The sequence below is a fragment of the Oxyura jamaicensis genome, chromosome 1 (genome assembly GCF_011077185.1).
Source record: "Oxyura jamaicensis isolate SHBP4307 breed ruddy duck chromosome 1, BPBGC_Ojam_1.0, whole genome shotgun sequence".
Taxonomy (NCBI): Eukaryota; Metazoa; Chordata; class Aves; order Anseriformes; family Anatidae; genus Oxyura; species Oxyura jamaicensis.
The window spans coordinates 178,355,666-178,374,561 of record NC_048893.1 but is presented as its reverse complement, the minus strand read 5'-3'; the positions used below and the strand labels follow the sequence as shown (position 1 = coordinate 178,374,561).

The 18,896-nt window shown below is 36.5% G+C and overlaps 1 protein-coding gene across 1 annotated transcript in view; it reads left to right on the top strand.

Moving 5' to 3' along the window:
- The first annotated feature begins 1,676 nt into the window (after positions 1–1,676).
- Positions 1,677–18,896, top strand: part of LOC118165691 (complement C4-like) — a 42,902-nt gene continuing 25,682 nt past the window's right edge. The window contains exons 1-15 of the mRNA XM_035323907.1: positions 1,677–1,869; positions 2,865–3,048; positions 3,626–3,696; positions 4,054–4,139; positions 4,791–4,873; positions 5,901–5,988; positions 10,026–10,131; positions 10,309–10,432; positions 12,243–12,358; positions 13,122–13,289; positions 14,027–14,224; positions 15,969–16,160; positions 17,209–17,358; positions 17,772–17,898; positions 18,251–18,322. Of these exons, the coding sequence (XP_035179798.1) occupies positions 1,789–1,869; positions 2,865–3,048; positions 3,626–3,696; positions 4,054–4,139; positions 4,791–4,873; positions 5,901–5,988; positions 10,026–10,131; positions 10,309–10,432; positions 12,243–12,358; positions 13,122–13,289; positions 14,027–14,224; positions 15,969–16,160; positions 17,209–17,358; positions 17,772–17,898; positions 18,251–18,322 (1,846 nt within the window). The 5' untranslated portion in view covers positions 1,677–1,788. The remainder of the gene's footprint in view (positions 1,870–2,864; positions 3,049–3,625; positions 3,697–4,053; positions 4,140–4,790; positions 4,874–5,900; positions 5,989–10,025; positions 10,132–10,308; positions 10,433–12,242; positions 12,359–13,121; positions 13,290–14,026; positions 14,225–15,968; positions 16,161–17,208; positions 17,359–17,771; positions 17,899–18,250; positions 18,323–18,896) is intronic.

Here is an 18,896-nt window from a genome sequence, read left to right as displayed (position 1 = left end):
AAAAAAAAAAAAAAAAAAAAAAAAAAAAAAAAAAAAAAAGACCCTTTGGAAGATCCCTGATTTTCTTGATTTTCTTTGGGCTATTGCAGTGAGGAAATGTTGCATTCTCTTTTCTCTGTGTGAAGACAGGTGTTGTGTGTAAGTTCACTCCCCTTTTGTTAGAGCCAACAGACTCTAAGTGGGTGGCATAGTGGCACTTTCAGAACAAATCCCCCTCAGTCTGCGGGAAACAACAATGAACACAGCTGAAAGTGAAAACTTTCCCCTCATCATTCAAGCATTTGAATGCACAGAGATGTCAAGCTTGCCTGACTAATGAATTAGAGAAAACAAATGAAAACAATAAAGATTGGGAGCAAGTGTTTCATGAGGATAGATGTAACTGAAAGACAAGTGTCATTAGTAATTGTAAACTAGAAATATTAGAAAGTAGTTTCATGAATGTACAGGTAAAAATGACAAAACCTTTTAATGTTTATTGAAGGTTGCTCTGTGTTTTTCTTTCTCAAATTTCCTATGTTTATGTTAAGATTTAGACTATGTGATGCATTTCATTAATCATATGGAAGCAATTTTAGCTTCTATTGAAAAAATATATCACCTTTAATCCCTCCTTGCTATATACTTTAATTTTATAAACTTAAGAAAGAAGAAATGTCAATAAAAAAGGTAAAAATAAATTATTAAATAAACAAATAAATAAGAAAGAAAGAAGGAAAGTTCAGTCAAGCCATTCTGATAATGGTACAGTCATTTAATTTTTAACTTTTTAGAAAACTTCTGCAAAATAGTCATTGTCAAAAAATGGCTTTCTGAGCCCAGAACGGTTCTTTGTGTATGTGCCATTAGTACCAGTAATATATATCTCTTTCCATAGTTGTCTAATATTTGTGGGTAAAGGATACTTGAAAAAAGAGGTCAAGAATCATGATCTACATTTTAAAGGTCATGAAAATAATTACTAAGAAATACCATGGAGATAAGAAAAAGGGAAATAATAGAGAGAAAACTAAATCTCAACCTGTTCCCTAGTCTTCTTAGGGTGTGGTCTTACATGGTCTTGCATTACCAGCCTTTCACAAACTATATCATCTAAGGGAAGACCAGCTGCTTGAAATCCCATACATACAATTATATATGAAATTGATACCTCCTGACATATTAAAGCATAATCTGGCATAATGTAGCTACTAGTACATGAAGATATGTGAATTCATATTATCAAGAATGTACTTATAAATATCTATTCATATGCATTGGTTCTTAATCCATGGCTGGTTTTTTTGTCTTCAGAAAGTTGAGTTTGTAGAATTTTCTCCAAAGGTTCTAGGATCTAAACCAGGCTATGAATAACATAGGCAGTCCCTGGTACATACTGAAGTGTTTTTGTGGTTGTTGTTTTGTTTCGTTTTTCACTTGTCTATAAGGGTTGATCTTTTGTAGGGCTTAAATGTGATGATTCAGAATTTGGGGATCAGTCAGGGAGAAACTGCCTTCTTTTAGCATATACTCTAACTAGCAAGTGCTGTGGGCTGGCTAGTCCACAAGGCCCTTCCAACCTCAGCTATTTTGTGATGGTAGAACTGACAAGTCCACTTTTTTCTTTAAAATTCACATTGTCTGGACATTATGCTATGCAGAATCATGTTGGTTAATGTACTTCTATGTTGTTTTAGATTTCTCATCACTGCCCCAAATGTGGTGCATGTGGGCACAGAGGAGACAATAACCATTCAAGTTCATGGAGCAAAGAGCCCCGTGCAAGTTACCTCATACTTCAAAGATGAGATGAAAAATCAGCTTCTATCAGAGAGGATCATCTTTAACCTTAACCAAAGGAATAACTATCAAGAGATGAAAAAACTGATGGTAAGTCTGCCATCATAGTGATGTGTTTTAATCATCTGGTGATATAAATTGCTTAATCTGTTCCAAATAGAAATATGTTCGAACAGACACAACACTGATCCCTAGGGAGAAAAGACAAAACATCAATTATCAGTGACAGCAGCTCCCAGTTCACCCAATCAGCTAATAAAACAATGCCTAAAATAATTTCATTGGTGATGTTGGGTGTTCTCTGCCCAGCCACTAAGCCCAAGGTTTTGTCACATGGTTATGAAGTGCCTTTTCATCACCGCAGATCAGTAATGAAATTTAATTTTAAAACATTTCATTGTTTCGTCATTCTTTTATAGATATATTTTTTGTCTGTTTATTTGGGATTGTAACAGTTCAGTTCCTTGGCCTTATTTTCTTGACCATCCTACAAAAGAGGGGAAATCTTGAAAAAGTTGTAAGTTGTTCAATGCAACTTTACACCCTGCTTTACATCGTTTACTGCTGACATGATTCTGTGAAATCTAGCAGCATTTAATTCAGGAGCACTGCTTTGAGCTATTCGGTTGGAAAACAGCACACACCAAGACTTGGTTTATCTCTGATTGCTACCAAAGCTAAAAGCTGAGGTGTCAAATCAGGTTCCTCTTGAACAAGATGTTTAGAAACCTTCATGAGTTAAAGTTCTGATCTCATGGACAAGATTTTAGCAAAGAAGGGTTAGAGGATGTAGCTACCAAACGGTATGGTAACTGAAATTTGACATGCTTGTAGACTGAAGAAAAGTCGTTGAGCTAGAGTTATTGACATTGAACAATAAAAAATATTATTTCTATGGCATAGAATGGAAGAATAGCATTTCTACTTACAAAGAAAATGTCAAAGAAAGACTTGAGTACCTTCTGATGAATGGTGCCATTGAAATGGTTTAAGCCCTTTGGGTAGTTTTGGCCCCCAGCTGTGTGGCACTGAGGTTACCAGGTTCATGTCTGATTCTGTGCAGTTCTTCTTTTTGTTATCTTCAGGTCAAGCCAGAATTTCTGCAGCAGGATGTGTTCAAGAAGAGTAAAAGGCCGCATATTCTGTTTGTCACAGAAAGCAGGGACCTTTATAAGGAGGCTGTTCAAAACATCCGCATCCTCCTGTCGTCCAAGAAAGGCTACATTTTCATTCAGACAGACAAGCCTATATACACACCAAATTCCAAAGGTTAACATAAAAATGCTGCATTTCAGATGTTGAATATAGATATTACAAGGGCATGATTTTAAAAAGTTATAATGACTTGATTCTAGTTAATGTAAATACTTGTTTTTAACCCCAGCTATCTCTCCATCTGGAAATTTATTATCTTTCTGAAAATAAAATAAATTTTAAAGACCTTCCAAGAAACTATTCCTCCAGCACTAAGCATCCTTTGCACTTTAAGACCACAACAATTTTGTTACTTAATTTATTTAAGTAACAAAAGAGGGAGGTAAAGGAAAAATTGTGTTTGTGGTTGTAGTCCTTGAGTGCAGAAGGAATACAATGGGGGGAGGGGAGGAAGGAGGGGGGAGGGGAGTGTGATGCTCCCTGCATATTTTTCAGAAGTTGCTTCAAAATGATGTTTGTTCAATCATATAACATGTAAGAATATGGAAGAATGCAATCTTTTTTTTTTTTTTTAAAAAAAAAAAAAAAAAGAGTATTATGTTAAATTCAGGGCTCATGTAAGAGCTTGTAATAATTGTTATCTAGAAAAAAAAAAAAAGTGAACACATTTTTTTTTTCTTCTGTTAAACAGTAAAATACAGGATCTTCATTCTGGACAATGCTATGAGGCCAGCAGAAGACACAGTTACAATTGCTGTGCTAGTGAGTATACAAAAAAAGTACTTTTAATAAATGCTTATTCAGCACAGGCACTATGAAAGGCTTCCACAGAAGGTCCAAGAGTAAAGCTAAATATATATAACTATATTTTCTCTCATCTCATCTCATCTCATCTCATCATCTCATCTTATCTCATCTCATCTCATCTCATCAATATGTATATCTTGTGGGACATAGCAAAAATTATTTTAGCCAATGTCAGTGCATGGAGGGAGGTGTAAAGCATGAAAACTAAGTTAAGGAAATAAATAGAGCATGTCTTCCTTAGGACCAGTACAGGAACTTGAGCTTCTTACTTGGCACCTGGCTTATATTTGCTTGTTTCTTCTCTCTCAACAGAATTCAAAAGGAATGGTGGTTAAAAAGTCAGAACGGAAAATAAAAACAGTGTTCAGTGAAAATTTTGAAATACCCGACATTGCTGAGTACGTTACTCTACCTTGTTCATTAAAACAGTTCACATGTCCAAATGTCTCTTTCTATGGGCTGCCTTTAGGCACCTAATCTTGGCTTTAATGTTAATATGCTATGGTTAGCAACCTTTATCCTGCTAAGGAACAATTTAACAAACTACTTGACTATTTGCATCAACCATATGACTATACTCATGAGAACACTTCTGTAAGGGCTTAGTTAGTAAAGTGTGATACCTCTGATTTGAAACGGACTTCAGCTTTTACATAATATTCAACGTGTTTTTGCATGCTGTCCTGATTTTGACATCACAAGCTCTAAGGGTAAGCTATAGGGAATACATAGTGAGATCTCTATTTCTGTGGGATTTTCAGAGGCATGTTACATGTAGTTAGCAAATATGTTGTCTTGCAGTTCCTCAGGATGTCTGCTGGAGTGGTACTTAGGACTTTTGGCAGTACATTGTTGGCTCCTTCAAGAAAAGAAATAAATGAATAAATGAATAAATAAATAAATAAATAAATAAAATCTGTTAATAAATTGGTTTGGGAACAGATAAAATAAAGGAAAATAGTAGTATTTAGTAATAATTTAGATATATTAAAATCATAAAATATCTGAGGAATCTTAATTAACTATTTTCTGCTGAATCTGAACTTTAGGCCTGGAAGCTGGAAAATCAAAGCCTGGTTTCATAGTTATGAAATGTCCAATGTTTCAGCGGAATTTGAAGTTAAAAAATATGGTAAGAGAAAATTTAAGTTGGATTATATGTATGAGGCCATCACTATTGGTTACAAGATATACTGCAGTGATAAAACCTGGCTGTAGTTAGGTACTAAGGACATGATTCACAGTGTGTTCAGTTCCTTTTGGCTATGTCTGATTTACGGAAGGAGAATTCTTCTTTTGTGTGTCTTACACTTACATTTGGAAAAACAAACAAACAAACAAACAAAAACCACTTCATTTTTAAACAGACTTGGCAACCTTAACATTTGTCACAATTCTTTTTTTGGAAGGGCTCTCCTACTGCAGAAAAAAAAAAAAAAAATTGAGATTAGCTACTGAAACCATTCAAATGCTGACTAAGATCTTCAAAAAAGCTCAAAATATAAAAAAAAAAAAAAAAAAAAAAAAAAAAAGCTATTTTCTCACGGTAAAAATGCAGTTTAGTAGTTGATTTGTGTTGTCCCCATATTCAGAAAATCTTTCTGTAAGGAAAAACAAGGACATAGTGTAAAAGAATAAAAATGTAGAAATTCAACAATTTGAAGGAATAAATGACTTGATATGTGTGCTGAAAATATGCTTTCTTGAAAATATTAGTATGTTTTTTTCTTTTAAAACACACAAACAGAAAGAAACCCCAGGACTTTATTAAAAATGTCACTTCAACAAATCTATGCTTTTGCTTTAGCTAGTGAGTACCTAGTAGGTAACTAGTAACAGAGTAATGGATCCTACTGCATCCCTTGTAAATGCCTGTATACAGGATCAGATAATAAGACTGGAAAATCAGTGTTTTCTAGCTTATTGTCATGGGATTAATTCTTTTTTTTTTTTTTTTTGCGCTCCAAGACTGCTTCACAAGATGAAACAAATAAGAGTAAGGGAAAGTGATCAGGAGATTTGCTTCAGAATGCTGATTCAAACTAAAAGGCAGCTCCATCCTCTCAGGGGGTGTTGTAACACGCCAGGAGTTTATGATATATTTCAATGCACATGCCATGACATATTGTTGTCTTTTTTTTTTTTTTTTTTTCATGCAGAGCTTCCATCTTTTGAAGTCAAACTCATCCCACTTCAGCCATACTACTCCATCTGGAATGAGAACTTTATATTTGATATTGAGGCAAAGTAAGTGTGCTCAAATAGACAATCTGCATTTTAGAATGCAAATAAATAGATAATGGACTTCGCTGCTTCCTCCTCTCCTCATCATTAACAATTAACCAGGTTCAGGCTTTCCTTGAATCTGACTTTAGTCTTGCATACTCTCTGTTTCCTCTCCACTGACATTTGAGGCATCAGTGTAAAATACTACATGGATCCAGGTGGTGGTGACCTACAATGGAAAAAGATTTTCTGAATGCTTCATACTTTTAGAAACAGGATCATGGTTTAAAATTCTCCTATGTGTGGCTATAAAAGATTACAGACAAACTGATAGGCCGTTTTCCTTTATATGTTTTGGTTTAAACATTTAGAAACAATCTAAAACCTCAGATGTTGCTATTTAATGTAATTCAAACAGAGACGGATTAAAGATTTGGATGTGAAAATTTTGGGGTATGAAATTTCCAAAAAGCCCAGTAAAGACTGAAAGTAATAAACTAGTGCTTATTTGAGAATAATGGTTTCATACAGAAATGCTTCTAGGTCACTAATGCTTCTAGGTCACTATTGATGTGTGCATTAATGCACCATAGTGCAACACTGTGTTGGACATGGCTACAGAGCTCTCAGACTGGCCAGACCATGAGGCAGGGCTCTGTGGAGAATGGAGAAAAAACTATGCCTGATCTTGTGGCTCTGGCATTTTGATCCCACACCAACAAACCTAAATCTAAATTTGCTGTATGACCTAACAGTGACTCATAAAATATATTATGCCTCATGAATAAAAATCAACACTTCTTGGCTGTAGAATTTTCAAGGTTTTTAGGAGTGGAAGTACTAAATCACTTCCTGTGAGGAGAATGTTCTTGCCTTATTTACCACTCAGCTGGAATCCAAATCACTATAAATATCTTGGCCAATTTCCACATTGGAAAGATGGAAAGAGAAATCAAACCTTTCTCTGGAGGTTCAACAACGTATTTCCTATTCACTGAAATCACCACTCATGCAAACAGAGTTAATGACTTAGGTAAGATTTACTTATATGAGATTTGTAAGACTGAGATCCAAGACATTTAAATGAAGTGACTGAGTGTTGCATTAATTCAGATGTTATAAATCTGATTTAAGGAAGACATAAGAAAGATCTGTCTTAAAGATTCTGTTAGTGGAAAAAAAATCATGGTATGAAGATGGTATTATTTTGATGAAAGAGCATATAAATTTCCATAATGAAAAACAATAAACAAAAAATAGGGAAAAGCAAACAAAATACTGCACATAATCAGAAGTGCACATTTTATAACATTCAAGAACTTCTATGTGAAAAGTTCAAATTTTGAATTAATGTCTTGCTGTCTCTGTCGTGATTAAGGTAGGACCTGGTGCATTTTTTTTTATTATTTTGGAAGAGGAATAAATTTTGTGAAAGGAGCACAGGCAGCTGGTCTTCTTTCATAGTTGCAAGGAATCTTTTCAGTTTCAAAGAAGCAAGGACCATTTTACTGCTTCTGCTCACCTTTATATTTTCTTTGGTTTTGAGGATATGTATATATATCCTGCAATATATATCCTGAAATAAAATACTCTCCATTATCTTAGTAACAATGAAATAATTACCCTGCTTATTTCTCCCTATTTAGACAGAAACTCAGACATATTTTAGGACAATTTTGATGTATGAGAAGAAAGTTGAACACACACTATCAGCTAGTATTGCCAGACCTTCACTAAAAACACCTCCTTAAAAAATGTCAGCTCTTGGCTTTTTCAGATTAATCATGTTCCCTAACATTCTTTAAAGCTTAAACAAAAAAGGGATCACACCAAGTTATTGTAGTTTATATTGTTAAATTGTTGCTAGTGTTTCAATTGTTGCTAGTCAAATCTTGCATTTGACTTCAGAAAACCCTCCACTTTGAGAGCAGTGAACGAATTATCATTATACTCAAACATTATTTAATATCTTAAACATCTTATTATGTAATATCTTAAATATATCTTATTATTTAATATCTTAATATCTCAATTATTATTTCTTCGGTGTTCCCCTTATATGAGGAATTACTCTCGTACATCAGGGGCTTTGTTTGTACTTGAATATGACAGCTTTGAAGCACGTGTGCAGTCAGTGGAACTGTCTCAGGAAAGGTTCCCAAGCCCTGGAGCCTGGCTACTGGCCCTTTGGCCAGTGCTTGGCACAGGCCTGGCCTCAGCCATGGAGCACTCCCCAGATAACACACAGGAGCTGTTCAGGGGTGAGCAAGGAGCAAGGTGCCATGTCCACACATACCCTAAATACCTCCAGGGATAGGGTCTCTGTCACCTCCCTGGGCAGCCCTTTCCAATCAATGCTCAACCATTCTCTTCATGAAGAAATTCTTCCTGATGTCCCACCTCCCCTGGCACAATCTCAGACTGTTTCCTCACATCCTACCACTTGTCACCTGAGATAAGAGACCGATACCCTCCTCACTACAACCTCCTTTCAGAGAGAGATGATGCCTCCCCACAGCCTCCTCCTCTCCAGACTAAACAACCTCAAATCCCTCAGCCACCCCACATAACTCTTGCTTTCTAGTCCCTTCACCAGCTTCATTGCTCTTCTCTTTCTCACCTTTATTTCTTTATTTCATCCCATTGAATAGTTATTTACTTTAATCATGATTACCTGATAATATCAGAGATAACTGGCTTTAATACTTTGATCCTTTCTAAACTTTTCTCTTTATGCTATTGCAGCACTCAATTTTGAGTTTATAGACAGAGCAATTCCTTCATATATGCTTCACTCCACATTACTATAATTTTTAAGAGGAAAAATGATGTTGAATAATTTCTTTCTGTTTTTTTTTTTTTTTTTTTTTTTTTTAATTGGAAAAAGTCCTACTGGGGTTAAACAGGCTTGCTTGACTTTCATCAAAATCAACAGATAGAATTCCTGATAACTGAACTTATTCTCTGAACTGGCCATGTATGTAACGAACAGTTAGTTGGTATATAGATTGTTGTTTCCCTCAGTTACTAGCTCTTTATTTTTAAGGAGTTTTCTTAACAATTGCCTCATAGTCCTCTGAGAAATTCCAGTTTTGAATTTTAGCACAGGTATAGCCAGTTCGAAAGCGTCACCATTTAAACAAAAACAATCCATTACAGAACTGAAAAGAAGCATGATTTCCACAAGCAAGAGACAACACCACTGGGGGCTGGACTAGGTGATCTTTACAGGTCCCTTACTCAGACCATTCTCTATTTCTGTGGCATGAGTACAGGCACAGTACAGCTGTGCTGCAGAAGTATGCCATCTGCCAGGGTTTCCTTAGAAAAGGAGCCTGCCAGGTCCAACATTGTGACCTATTCTGTCTCTCCATCACCTGTAGGGAGAGCTCAGTGGTGTTATGGTCAGATGCATAAATTGGCACATATTTCACTTACAAGAGGCCTCTGTGCTACACTGCCTGAATACACAGGAGATGCACAGGGTGGTGTGTGTCTACTTTGCCTAGTGCAGATATGAAAACTTCAGCAGGTGGGATCTGACTCTGGAAGTCTTCATAGGTACAAACACTTCATATCAATCCCTGATACAATTGCCTGTTTAAATTGCTCTGTTCATGAGTTATCTAATAGAAAAGAATTAGCTGTTCTTCCAAATTAAATAGATGCCTCCCCCCCTGTCTGTGAAGGGGATGAGTTTCAAGAGACCTCACATATCTGCGCAACTAAAGTTTTTCTTAAATTGTAAAATAGAATAAAATAAAATGTTTAAATTACTCCAGTATAAATTTTATCAGATGATGTCTCCAGATGTGATTCTGCCAATGTGGTTTACTCCATATATTTGTCTGCATGCAAAATCACTGCTTTGTATATGGATTTTTTACAAAAGTCTTCATGATCAGTAGGTGGGACTATTTTTCATTTACAAGCTATTAGTTACAGACAGAATACCTACAAATATCCCTATTTTATTGCAGCATAAATGACTATTCTGATTTATGCTTGCTTTTTTATTAATTTACTGATTCATCTCCTTTCATTTCTTCCTTCCAAAGGCACTCTTATGGAAAAGGGATTCAAGGAGCTGCATATGTACGATTTGGAATAATAGATGAAACTGAGAATAAAGTCTTTCTTCCAGGCCTGGAACAACAGCTATCAGTAAGTACTGGAGTTCAGTGGAATTATTCAGATTTACCCCAGGTGAGCTGAATATTGTCAGAAATCACTGAAATATAGATCCCTGTATTATCACAGTCATGCTATGAGCAACAAGTTTGTGCTAAAGGTAACAAACCAGCAAGGGCTGCCAGTTTTATTTTTCCACTTCTGTTTTAGATTCAAAATGGAAAAGGAAGAGTTACTTTAAATACACCACTTTTGGAAGAAAAATTAAATAGGAGTATTTCTACTCTGGAAGGGTTTCATTTATACGTTGCTGTTACTGCTGTAGAAACTGCAAGTGAGTATACAATGCCTTGGCTGATGCAGCCTGTAATATTTATGTTGATCTTTCTCTGGGATAATCCTTCACGTGGGAGATCTTGGCCCATATTAAGCAGCCCTGTGAGGGTATCTAAGATATTCTAGACCATCTGAAGCAGCACCAGTCACCTCTAAGAACGCAACTAAACTGCTTCCCTTGACACCTTGTTTGAGCACTTGCTTCAGCCAGGCCTACTCCTTACCTACAAAGTTACTAGTTGGGATCTGTGCCTTAACTTGCTTTGCTCCTCAGCTGGCTGAGATATCTGTGGAAAGGTGAGACATATACCACAGCCACAGTGTGATGTAGCCCTTATGACTCCTGCTAGTCCTCTTATGCCTTCCCACAGTTTTATCAGACTATCTTATTGCCATCTTTCCACACCTAGTGCTACAGTAAGCCATCTACAGAAACATTCTGGTGTTTTATTATTAGTTGACCAGTCCCCCTAAATTCCTATTGAAAATATGATGCCTAGGAGATCACCTTCCCAACATACCAGCTGGCCAAGAACTGGCAGCAAACCCTAGCAGATCTCTTCTGGAAGCCACTTAAATCAGACCTAAAACTGAAGAACCCCATCCCCACCTCATTATAGCCTCCATTGAGGTAACTGTAGAGCAATGGAGCTGACCCTTAAAATTTAGCCAATATTTGTCCTGGGATTGCTCTGTTTTATTTTATTTTTCTGAAGTAAAATATCTGGTCAGAGCTAGATACTCAGACACTCGTATATTCAGTAGGGAGGATGAATGGGATAAACACTACTCTAGGGGTGTTGATTGCCACTGACTATAAAAGTAGTCTAGTTCCTCAGCTTAGAATTACTAGAATCCTAAAAAGTCCTAAAAATCCTGAATATTTATTAGGATTCCTTAGAATCTTAAAATTAAGTCAAATGCATTCCAGCCGTGCAATTTTATAGTATATTTACTATAGGTACCTGTATGTACTATTACTACAGCACCTATTGCAAGAGCAAAAGGAGCTGAAAGACTTTCCCTACCATTACCACGCCAGCACGGTGGATCTCATTGTATGACACGGTGACTCTGTGCATACCTCCTCTCCTCTCCACACACAAGTTGCCTCCACTTTTTTCTTTTTTTTTTTTTAGTTTAAAGCAAGTCATGTTTTCAGAAGTAGCTGGAGGAAGTGCTTTAACTAGAAATTAGCATCTTAGATGAGAAGCAGATGCTGCAACTATCTTCTAGGTGTGAAGCTGTGAAGTTGCAGAAGATGATGTTTGGTAATGTTAACAGGTACCAGTAACCAAAAATGAAATATATATATATATATGTATATATAAACTTTCAGAAAATTAGAGATTTAAGATTTAAGACCCCCTACTGATTCTGAATGACAATATCAAAGCCCGAGCTGATCAGAGAGGCAGGAGCACAGCCTTAGCACCAACAGTTGTATCAGTACATTGTGTGTCTGCAAACACCTTGTACCAACTGATGTGTTAGAGGCGAATTTTTGTGCTGAGAGGAACACGGCCCTTTGCAGCTCTCCATTTCCAAGCTGTGAAGAGCAGGCAGCTGCTGGTGCCATCCTGCTGGAGCAGCAGACACCTGGCACTGCCATTGCACTGACCCTGCCCTGGTTGGTCTGTATCCATCTCTTCCTCTTTTCAGGACTGAAGATCTTTGGGGAGGGATCATATTCTAGTTTGATTTATATGTACTGCTTAAAATGGGATGAGTCATAAAAATGGAAAACCATACTAAGCAATTAAATAGTTACTGCTCTCATGGCAACATGCACTGTTTGATATTAACAGGTGGTGAGATGAGGGAAGAGGAACTCAGCAATGTGAAGTTTGTGAAATCTCCTTATGTGGTTGATCTGTCTAACACCAAAAAGTACTTTGTGCCTGGAGCCCCCTTCTCTGTTGTGGTATGTAGTATTTAGCTATCTGTGCTTCCATAGCAAGGGATTTATATCTGTTCTGTTTATAAAATTCTTATCTGATCCAGTGGGAGATCTGTAGGAGAGACCTTCAAGAACAGGACCAACAAGGAGCTACTGTTGGTGTCTCTGGTTTGTCTTCAGCTTGAGCAGGGAAATCAAAGCCAGAAAATTCTGTTTCTGTTCTGGAAGTCATCTGTGCACTGTTGCACTGCAATGGTTTATAAAACATGTAGCAGTCTCTTCCTCTTTCATTATGGAAAGGTTAAAAGAATCACATTGCATTAGATCAATCCCGTATCAAATTAAAATTCTGAAAACTGAAATAGAGGGTGTTGATTTTTTTAAAAGTGCATTTAAGTTTTTTGAGTTTTAAACTTCACACCTTCAAGTTTTCCTACAAAATTTTCTACAAGCAGTTAAGGCTAGCAATTTGTCTAAAAGCAGTTAAAGTAAACTATCTCTGGGATATGATGAGATCTGTAACAGATGCTACATGAAAATATGGAGAAGCTGCTAATCTGTGTTCATTGATTTTTATCTTAGATGGAATCCAGACTGAGTCAATTGCTACTCTTTTTTCTCAGAGCTCCAATTTTCACATGCTAGTATTGTATTTCATTTTATTTTATTAAGAAAAAAAAAAAATGTGTATTTTTTTGGGCATTTTTTAAACCCAGGATTTTCCTTCAAGAAAGGAAAGTCTTTCCTAACAGAAAAAGATATTTTTATTTATTTTTTTTTTCAATAGGCCTCTGTCACTTTGGTTGATGGCTCTCCTGCTGCCTCTCTGTCTGTCACTGCTACTGTCACCTCGCCTGGAAAGTCCTCCATGAAGAAGACTGCACTTTCTAATAAAGAGGGCCTAATCCCCTTTACATTTGACATCCCTGCAGATGCACAGACACTTCAAATAATGGTAAAGAAAACCCAAACATTTGAGTTTAAAACCATACTGTTGAGAAGAGCTCATAAGACTGTTGCAAATGACTGTGAAGATGTTCTGTTTTCATTAAGTTAGCACAGAAAATAGAGCATGATTTCTTACACCATAACTTTGCATAAATGTGTAAAGGTTGTATAAGACATTACATAGAGCAGACCCCTGAGGGATGCCTCACTGAAATGGATGACACTCTTGTACAGTAGCCCTTTGGGAATATGTATGGGTCGTGGCATGATTTTGCGTGGTTCGGATGTGCATTTTCTTGGCATAGGGAATGGGAATGGAACTGTAAATAATAACACCATGAGAAGTGACAACATATGATGAGAAGAGGATGTAGGAAAAACTCGTGCAATACAGAGTCTGGTCTCCATCTGGATTACATCAGAAGGTTCAAATATATGAGCACAATATAGAAAGAGAAAAAACCTGTTAAAGTACCACCATGTGATCTTAAACCATAGATTCTGATTCAGAAAAAGACAAACCTGAAAACTATCAGGCACAAATATGGCAAAAGACCAAGTAGCATCACGCAATAAAGTAATGAAAATCATGGTGGTTTTTTTGCCAGGTTCTGCTAATGAAGTCTCTGTAGGGACTCATCTAGTTTCCCCTCATTTTCTAAATAACCCGGCGAGACAAGAATTAAGTGACACTGCTTATTGTCTCTTAAGGAACACTTATTCTGTCCTTTTCTCCCCTGACAGGTAAAGGCTGAAGAAGGAAAAGAAAAATTAGAATCACCAGAAGCCAGTATCAGAGCTGAAAGATACCAATCTTCTGCCAGCAACTACCTCAGCATCAGCATCCCACATACTGTCCTGGCACCCGGAGATACCTTACGTGTTACTTTGAACGACATTCATCAGACTGGCAGTGGAAAGATTGACTACTTCTATTATATGGTAAACAGCATAGCAGCATATAAATAATTTATTTTAGAAATTATATTCTCCAGAACATCTGTTTATTTACTAATATATGGGAAGCCGGGGGGGGTCCAATGAAGGACAGCCAAGATGATACCAAGATGATACGAGAGGTTGAGCCAGCTGGGCTTCTTCACTGTGGGGAAGAAGAGGCTAAGAGAGAGTTACTAATAACCTGAAATTACTCGAGGAGAAATTACAGACATAACATAGACACACTTTCCTAGGTGGTACCATGCAATATGGCCATGCCATCCAATATGGATAGGCACAAAACTGAGCCCAGGGCAAAACTGTAGTTTGGAAGACTCATTTTGGAAAAATCTTTTCACTAATGATGAATATAATACTGAAATAATTTCCACAGAGAGTTTATGGAATTGCCACCCTCTGAAGCATTCAACACTCACTTAGAAAAAAAAAAAAAAAAAAAAAAAAAAAAAAAAAAACACATATCTTATCTACTTACACTGGCCAATCTTTGAGCAGACAGACCAGAGATTGCCACCTGTCCCTTCAAAAATATTTCTACAATTCTGTTATTTATATATATTTACATATATTTTTGGATTCATGATTATCTTTTTTTATTATTATTATTATTTTCTGGAGAAGGAGACATGACCATGAATTTTGTTCTGTAGTTTCTAATAGTCTAGAGCAAATAGGTCAATATGCATAATATTTACATAATTATGTGAGTGTACACATTTATTAAAAATACCAAGTTGACAGCCTCCCACTCCTTCCAATCTGAATTCCTTCTTTTTAATGTAATAAATATTATTTTTATTGCTATGATTCTAATAAATACCTTTTCTTCAGCTATTACAAAGTTGCCTACCTTCTTGTGAGCAAATCATATATATAGCTATATGATTCTGTCCCCACAAATAGAAAACCTAGTCATATTCTAAAGGGTCTTGAATATCTCAGAAAATGCCTGTTGTAGTTAACTACTGCTTATTTCATGAACAGTACATGATTCTTAAATTGCCACGGATCCATATTACTTCCATCTGGTATCAGTTAACAGGAAAGTCACTGTAATCTCCAACAGAATATGTCATGAAGGGCCACGGAAGGCATTGACTGTTAGGGTCTTAGATAGCATCCTGAAATTGGACCCAAAGATAGTTCTGTAAATGCAAAAGCCAGGATACAATTGTGCTCAGCCAGGACCAGGCATGCAAAGTTATTTAATGTGCTGAAGGAGACAAATGTATTCATGGATGCATTCCAGGTGCTAATCTGTTGAATGTCAGATGTGTTTAATTCCCTTTCTCTCTCTTTTCCTCATAATTTTCCTTGGCAGCTAAAATTTCCCAGGCTAATAAGCACCATGGGCAACAGGTCCTATTTATTTTTAATAGGACTTCAATACATTGAAATAATTGTATCCTGAGGAGTCACGTTTAGGTTTTCAGGGGCTGTTTTAATTAGGGGGCTGAGCATAGGGTTGGAATTGCTGCTTCTGGGATCTGGCAAGATGTAGCACTGGGCACGCAGGGTGATGAGGGCACTGCTGTTGCTTGGCAGTGAGGATCTCCCAAATTTTGGTCCCCTGAATAAAGTCTGTGAGGATTTCGGATGGCCACAGATAATTATATCCATATTATATATATATACAAATATATATATATATTATGCAATGTACTGTCCAATCTATTTTGTTTTTCCTATGCTCATTTTCTCTCTTATGTTTTTTTCCACTTTTCAGGTTGTGGCAAAGGGACAAGTTGAGCTTTTGGGAAGGGTCCCCTCCTCAAACAAAGCAATAAACCTCAAAATCACTGAGAAGATGGTGCCCACCTTTCGCTTCTTAGCTTACTACTTCATTGAAAACCAGGGCCGTCAAGAGATTGTTGCTGATTCTGTATGGGTAGACGTTATGGACGTCTGTGAAGGAAAGGTACTTTCAAAGCAAATAGCTTCTGCTTCTGTATACCAAAATGGTAATAAAAATCATCAGAGAGAGTGAAGACCTGGGGCTGAAAAGTTAAAGGCATGATGGAAATTTTTGTTTTTTATTGGCAATCATCAGGATTCTTGCTAAAAGGTAGAGATGGGAAAGACTCACAGGGATGATGTAAAAGACAATCTTCTTCTATAGGACAGGCTGTATCTCAAAAAGATGAAAAATATGGTTTTATAAAGGTAAATCCCTGTATGTAAGTGCCTACATAATAGAAATCCACAGGGAAATGCCAGTAGGACTCCTGAGAGATAGAATCCCTTGAGAGCTTTGTGTTTCTGCAGTAAGATTCATCAAAAGAAGGAAAGTTAAGTGAGCATATTGGGAAAAAAAAAAAAAAAAAAAAAAAAAAAGGAATTTTAAGTAATTTAAAATCTTTTCTTTATTATTCTTTTCTGAAATTTTGTAGCACTTCAAAAGCACTTTTTAACAAATTTTTCCAGCAGAAAAATAAATGTGGATAACATAGGAATCCTTCTATGCTTTTCTTTCACCTTCCTCCTCCTTTTGGTATTATAAAGTAAAAAGAAAATAATAATAATTAAAAAAAAAAAAAAGAAGATTTTTCACTATAGCATGAAACTCAACTATTGAAAAGTGTCAGCCATCCAAAATTACTTTTTTTTTTTTTTTTTTTTTTTCCCATTGGAAAATAACAGAGTTGTCTCAAAGTTATATCGAAAGCCGTGGTTCAGCAAAGCCCTTACACATACTTTTAATTCACATTGGTGCTTTTGTGCCACTGATAGGTAATGTCCAGTATCCTGCATAGACCATGTCTTTTAGCCTTCCTCTGTGTCCACCAGTGGGAGATATCTGCTTCCACCTCTTTGAGAAGGCAGGATCACAAGCAGAAGCACTGCATAATGGAAACATCCCCCAGCCTCATGCTGCTGACAGACACAGCTGACAGTATTCCTTGCCCAAAGAGTGTTTGAGTTTTATTAACAAATGTGACATTTTTGTTTCAATATTTTCTGTTTAGATTAAAGTGAGAACAGAACATCAAATATATGAACCAACAGACAACGTCAAATTGTTGATTGAAACGGACCATGCGGGAACGATTGCATTAGCTGTGGTTGATAAAGCAGTTTTTATTCTGAACAAGAAAAATAAACTTACAGCCAAAAAAGTAAGAAAACTTTAAGAAGAAAATATCATACCTACTAGTCAAGAAAAAATGTCCATGACTAATGAGAGGATGAAATGAAATTAGTGGCTATTAAATGCTTAATCAAATTTTTGCTAAACTTGAAAATGTTTTTGTTCTTGCAAGTTAAGATAGATTTAAAATGAGCAGTCTTGGAATCTCCACACTACATCAGATAAGACTGTAAATTAAAAATAATAATAACAATAATAAAGCATTAATTGAAATTATGTGCCAACTAAAACATCCCTCAGCTTTAATCTCACTTTCCAAGTGTTGCTCATACCAACAGTTGAGCTTTGCAAGTCAAAGGCAGTAAGAATTTTATAATATAATTAATAATAATAATAATTTTGCAAATGTGTGCAGTCCATCTATGCTATTTTATTTGGCAGGTATTTAATGCAATGAATTCGTATGATCTTGGATGTTCTGCAGGTGGTGGTAGAGATAGTGCTCAAGTTTTTACTGATGTTGGTCTCGCCTTTTTATCAGATACAATTAAATCCAATGTTCGGGAAGGTAAGTGAAATCTGCCCTTTAGTTGTTTGTACAAACCACTATACATCTGGGGAGTCTGATAGCTTGAAAATTAAAACCTTTTATCATGCTGTTGTAAGAACTGCCTTCCATCTGGATTTTTCTTTTCCTTTTCTTCCACTGGGTGATGAGAGCTCAGACAGCCCAGATGTTGGCTGCTGGTCCTTTGGCACCCAGCTCACCTGGGGTCAGGCAAAGCTGGCTGGGGCTGTAGGGTGCCTCTGTAAGAGGCAGGTCTTCTGTGAATCAGGTGGGTTCTTCCACAGGTGACCTGAATGGTCAGGCTGTTATTGCCGTAGTGTCGTAACAAAGCTCTTCTGTTCTGCTTTCTCAGGGTACACATGCCTCCAAGCTAACAGAAGACAGAAGAGATCTTTGGATTTCCGGCAGAAAATTTCAGGAATTGGTATGTTCACTCAGCTAGGTTTCCTGAAAGGCTTGGTAGAGGGGATCTGCTGGGAAACCAAGTAAAGGACACCAAGATATTAATAGTCCCAGTTCTTGTGTTAGGTGATTTAACCTAGAACATATGTGTATATTATGCCTTGTGACCTGATGCATCATCTATCAAAACAACCCAACAAACAAAAGCAAAGATGAGCCTGGATGGGCATGAAAACTAGTTCACCATTTTATAATAAACCCAGTTGTGAGGTACTTCAGCTAGATACCATGTTGTGGAATCAGTTTTGGCCTTACATTTTTTTCAAAATTATTTTTATAGACAGAAGTTGTTTTATTGCCCCTCCCTCTTTTTTTTTTTTTTCCATTGAATTCTGCTTCAAAGTTGTGCCAGCTTTGGTACTTCATGTTCCAAGTAAGAGAAGTGCCAGTACAATATTGGGCCTAAATTTAAAAAATATGTAATAAATGATTTTTTTAAGTGTTCCTTTAGACCAATTTCCACACAGTGATTTTTGGTATTTCCTTGACAGACACCAGGGCTTGAAAGACACAGCCTTGACTGTTTCTATCATGTC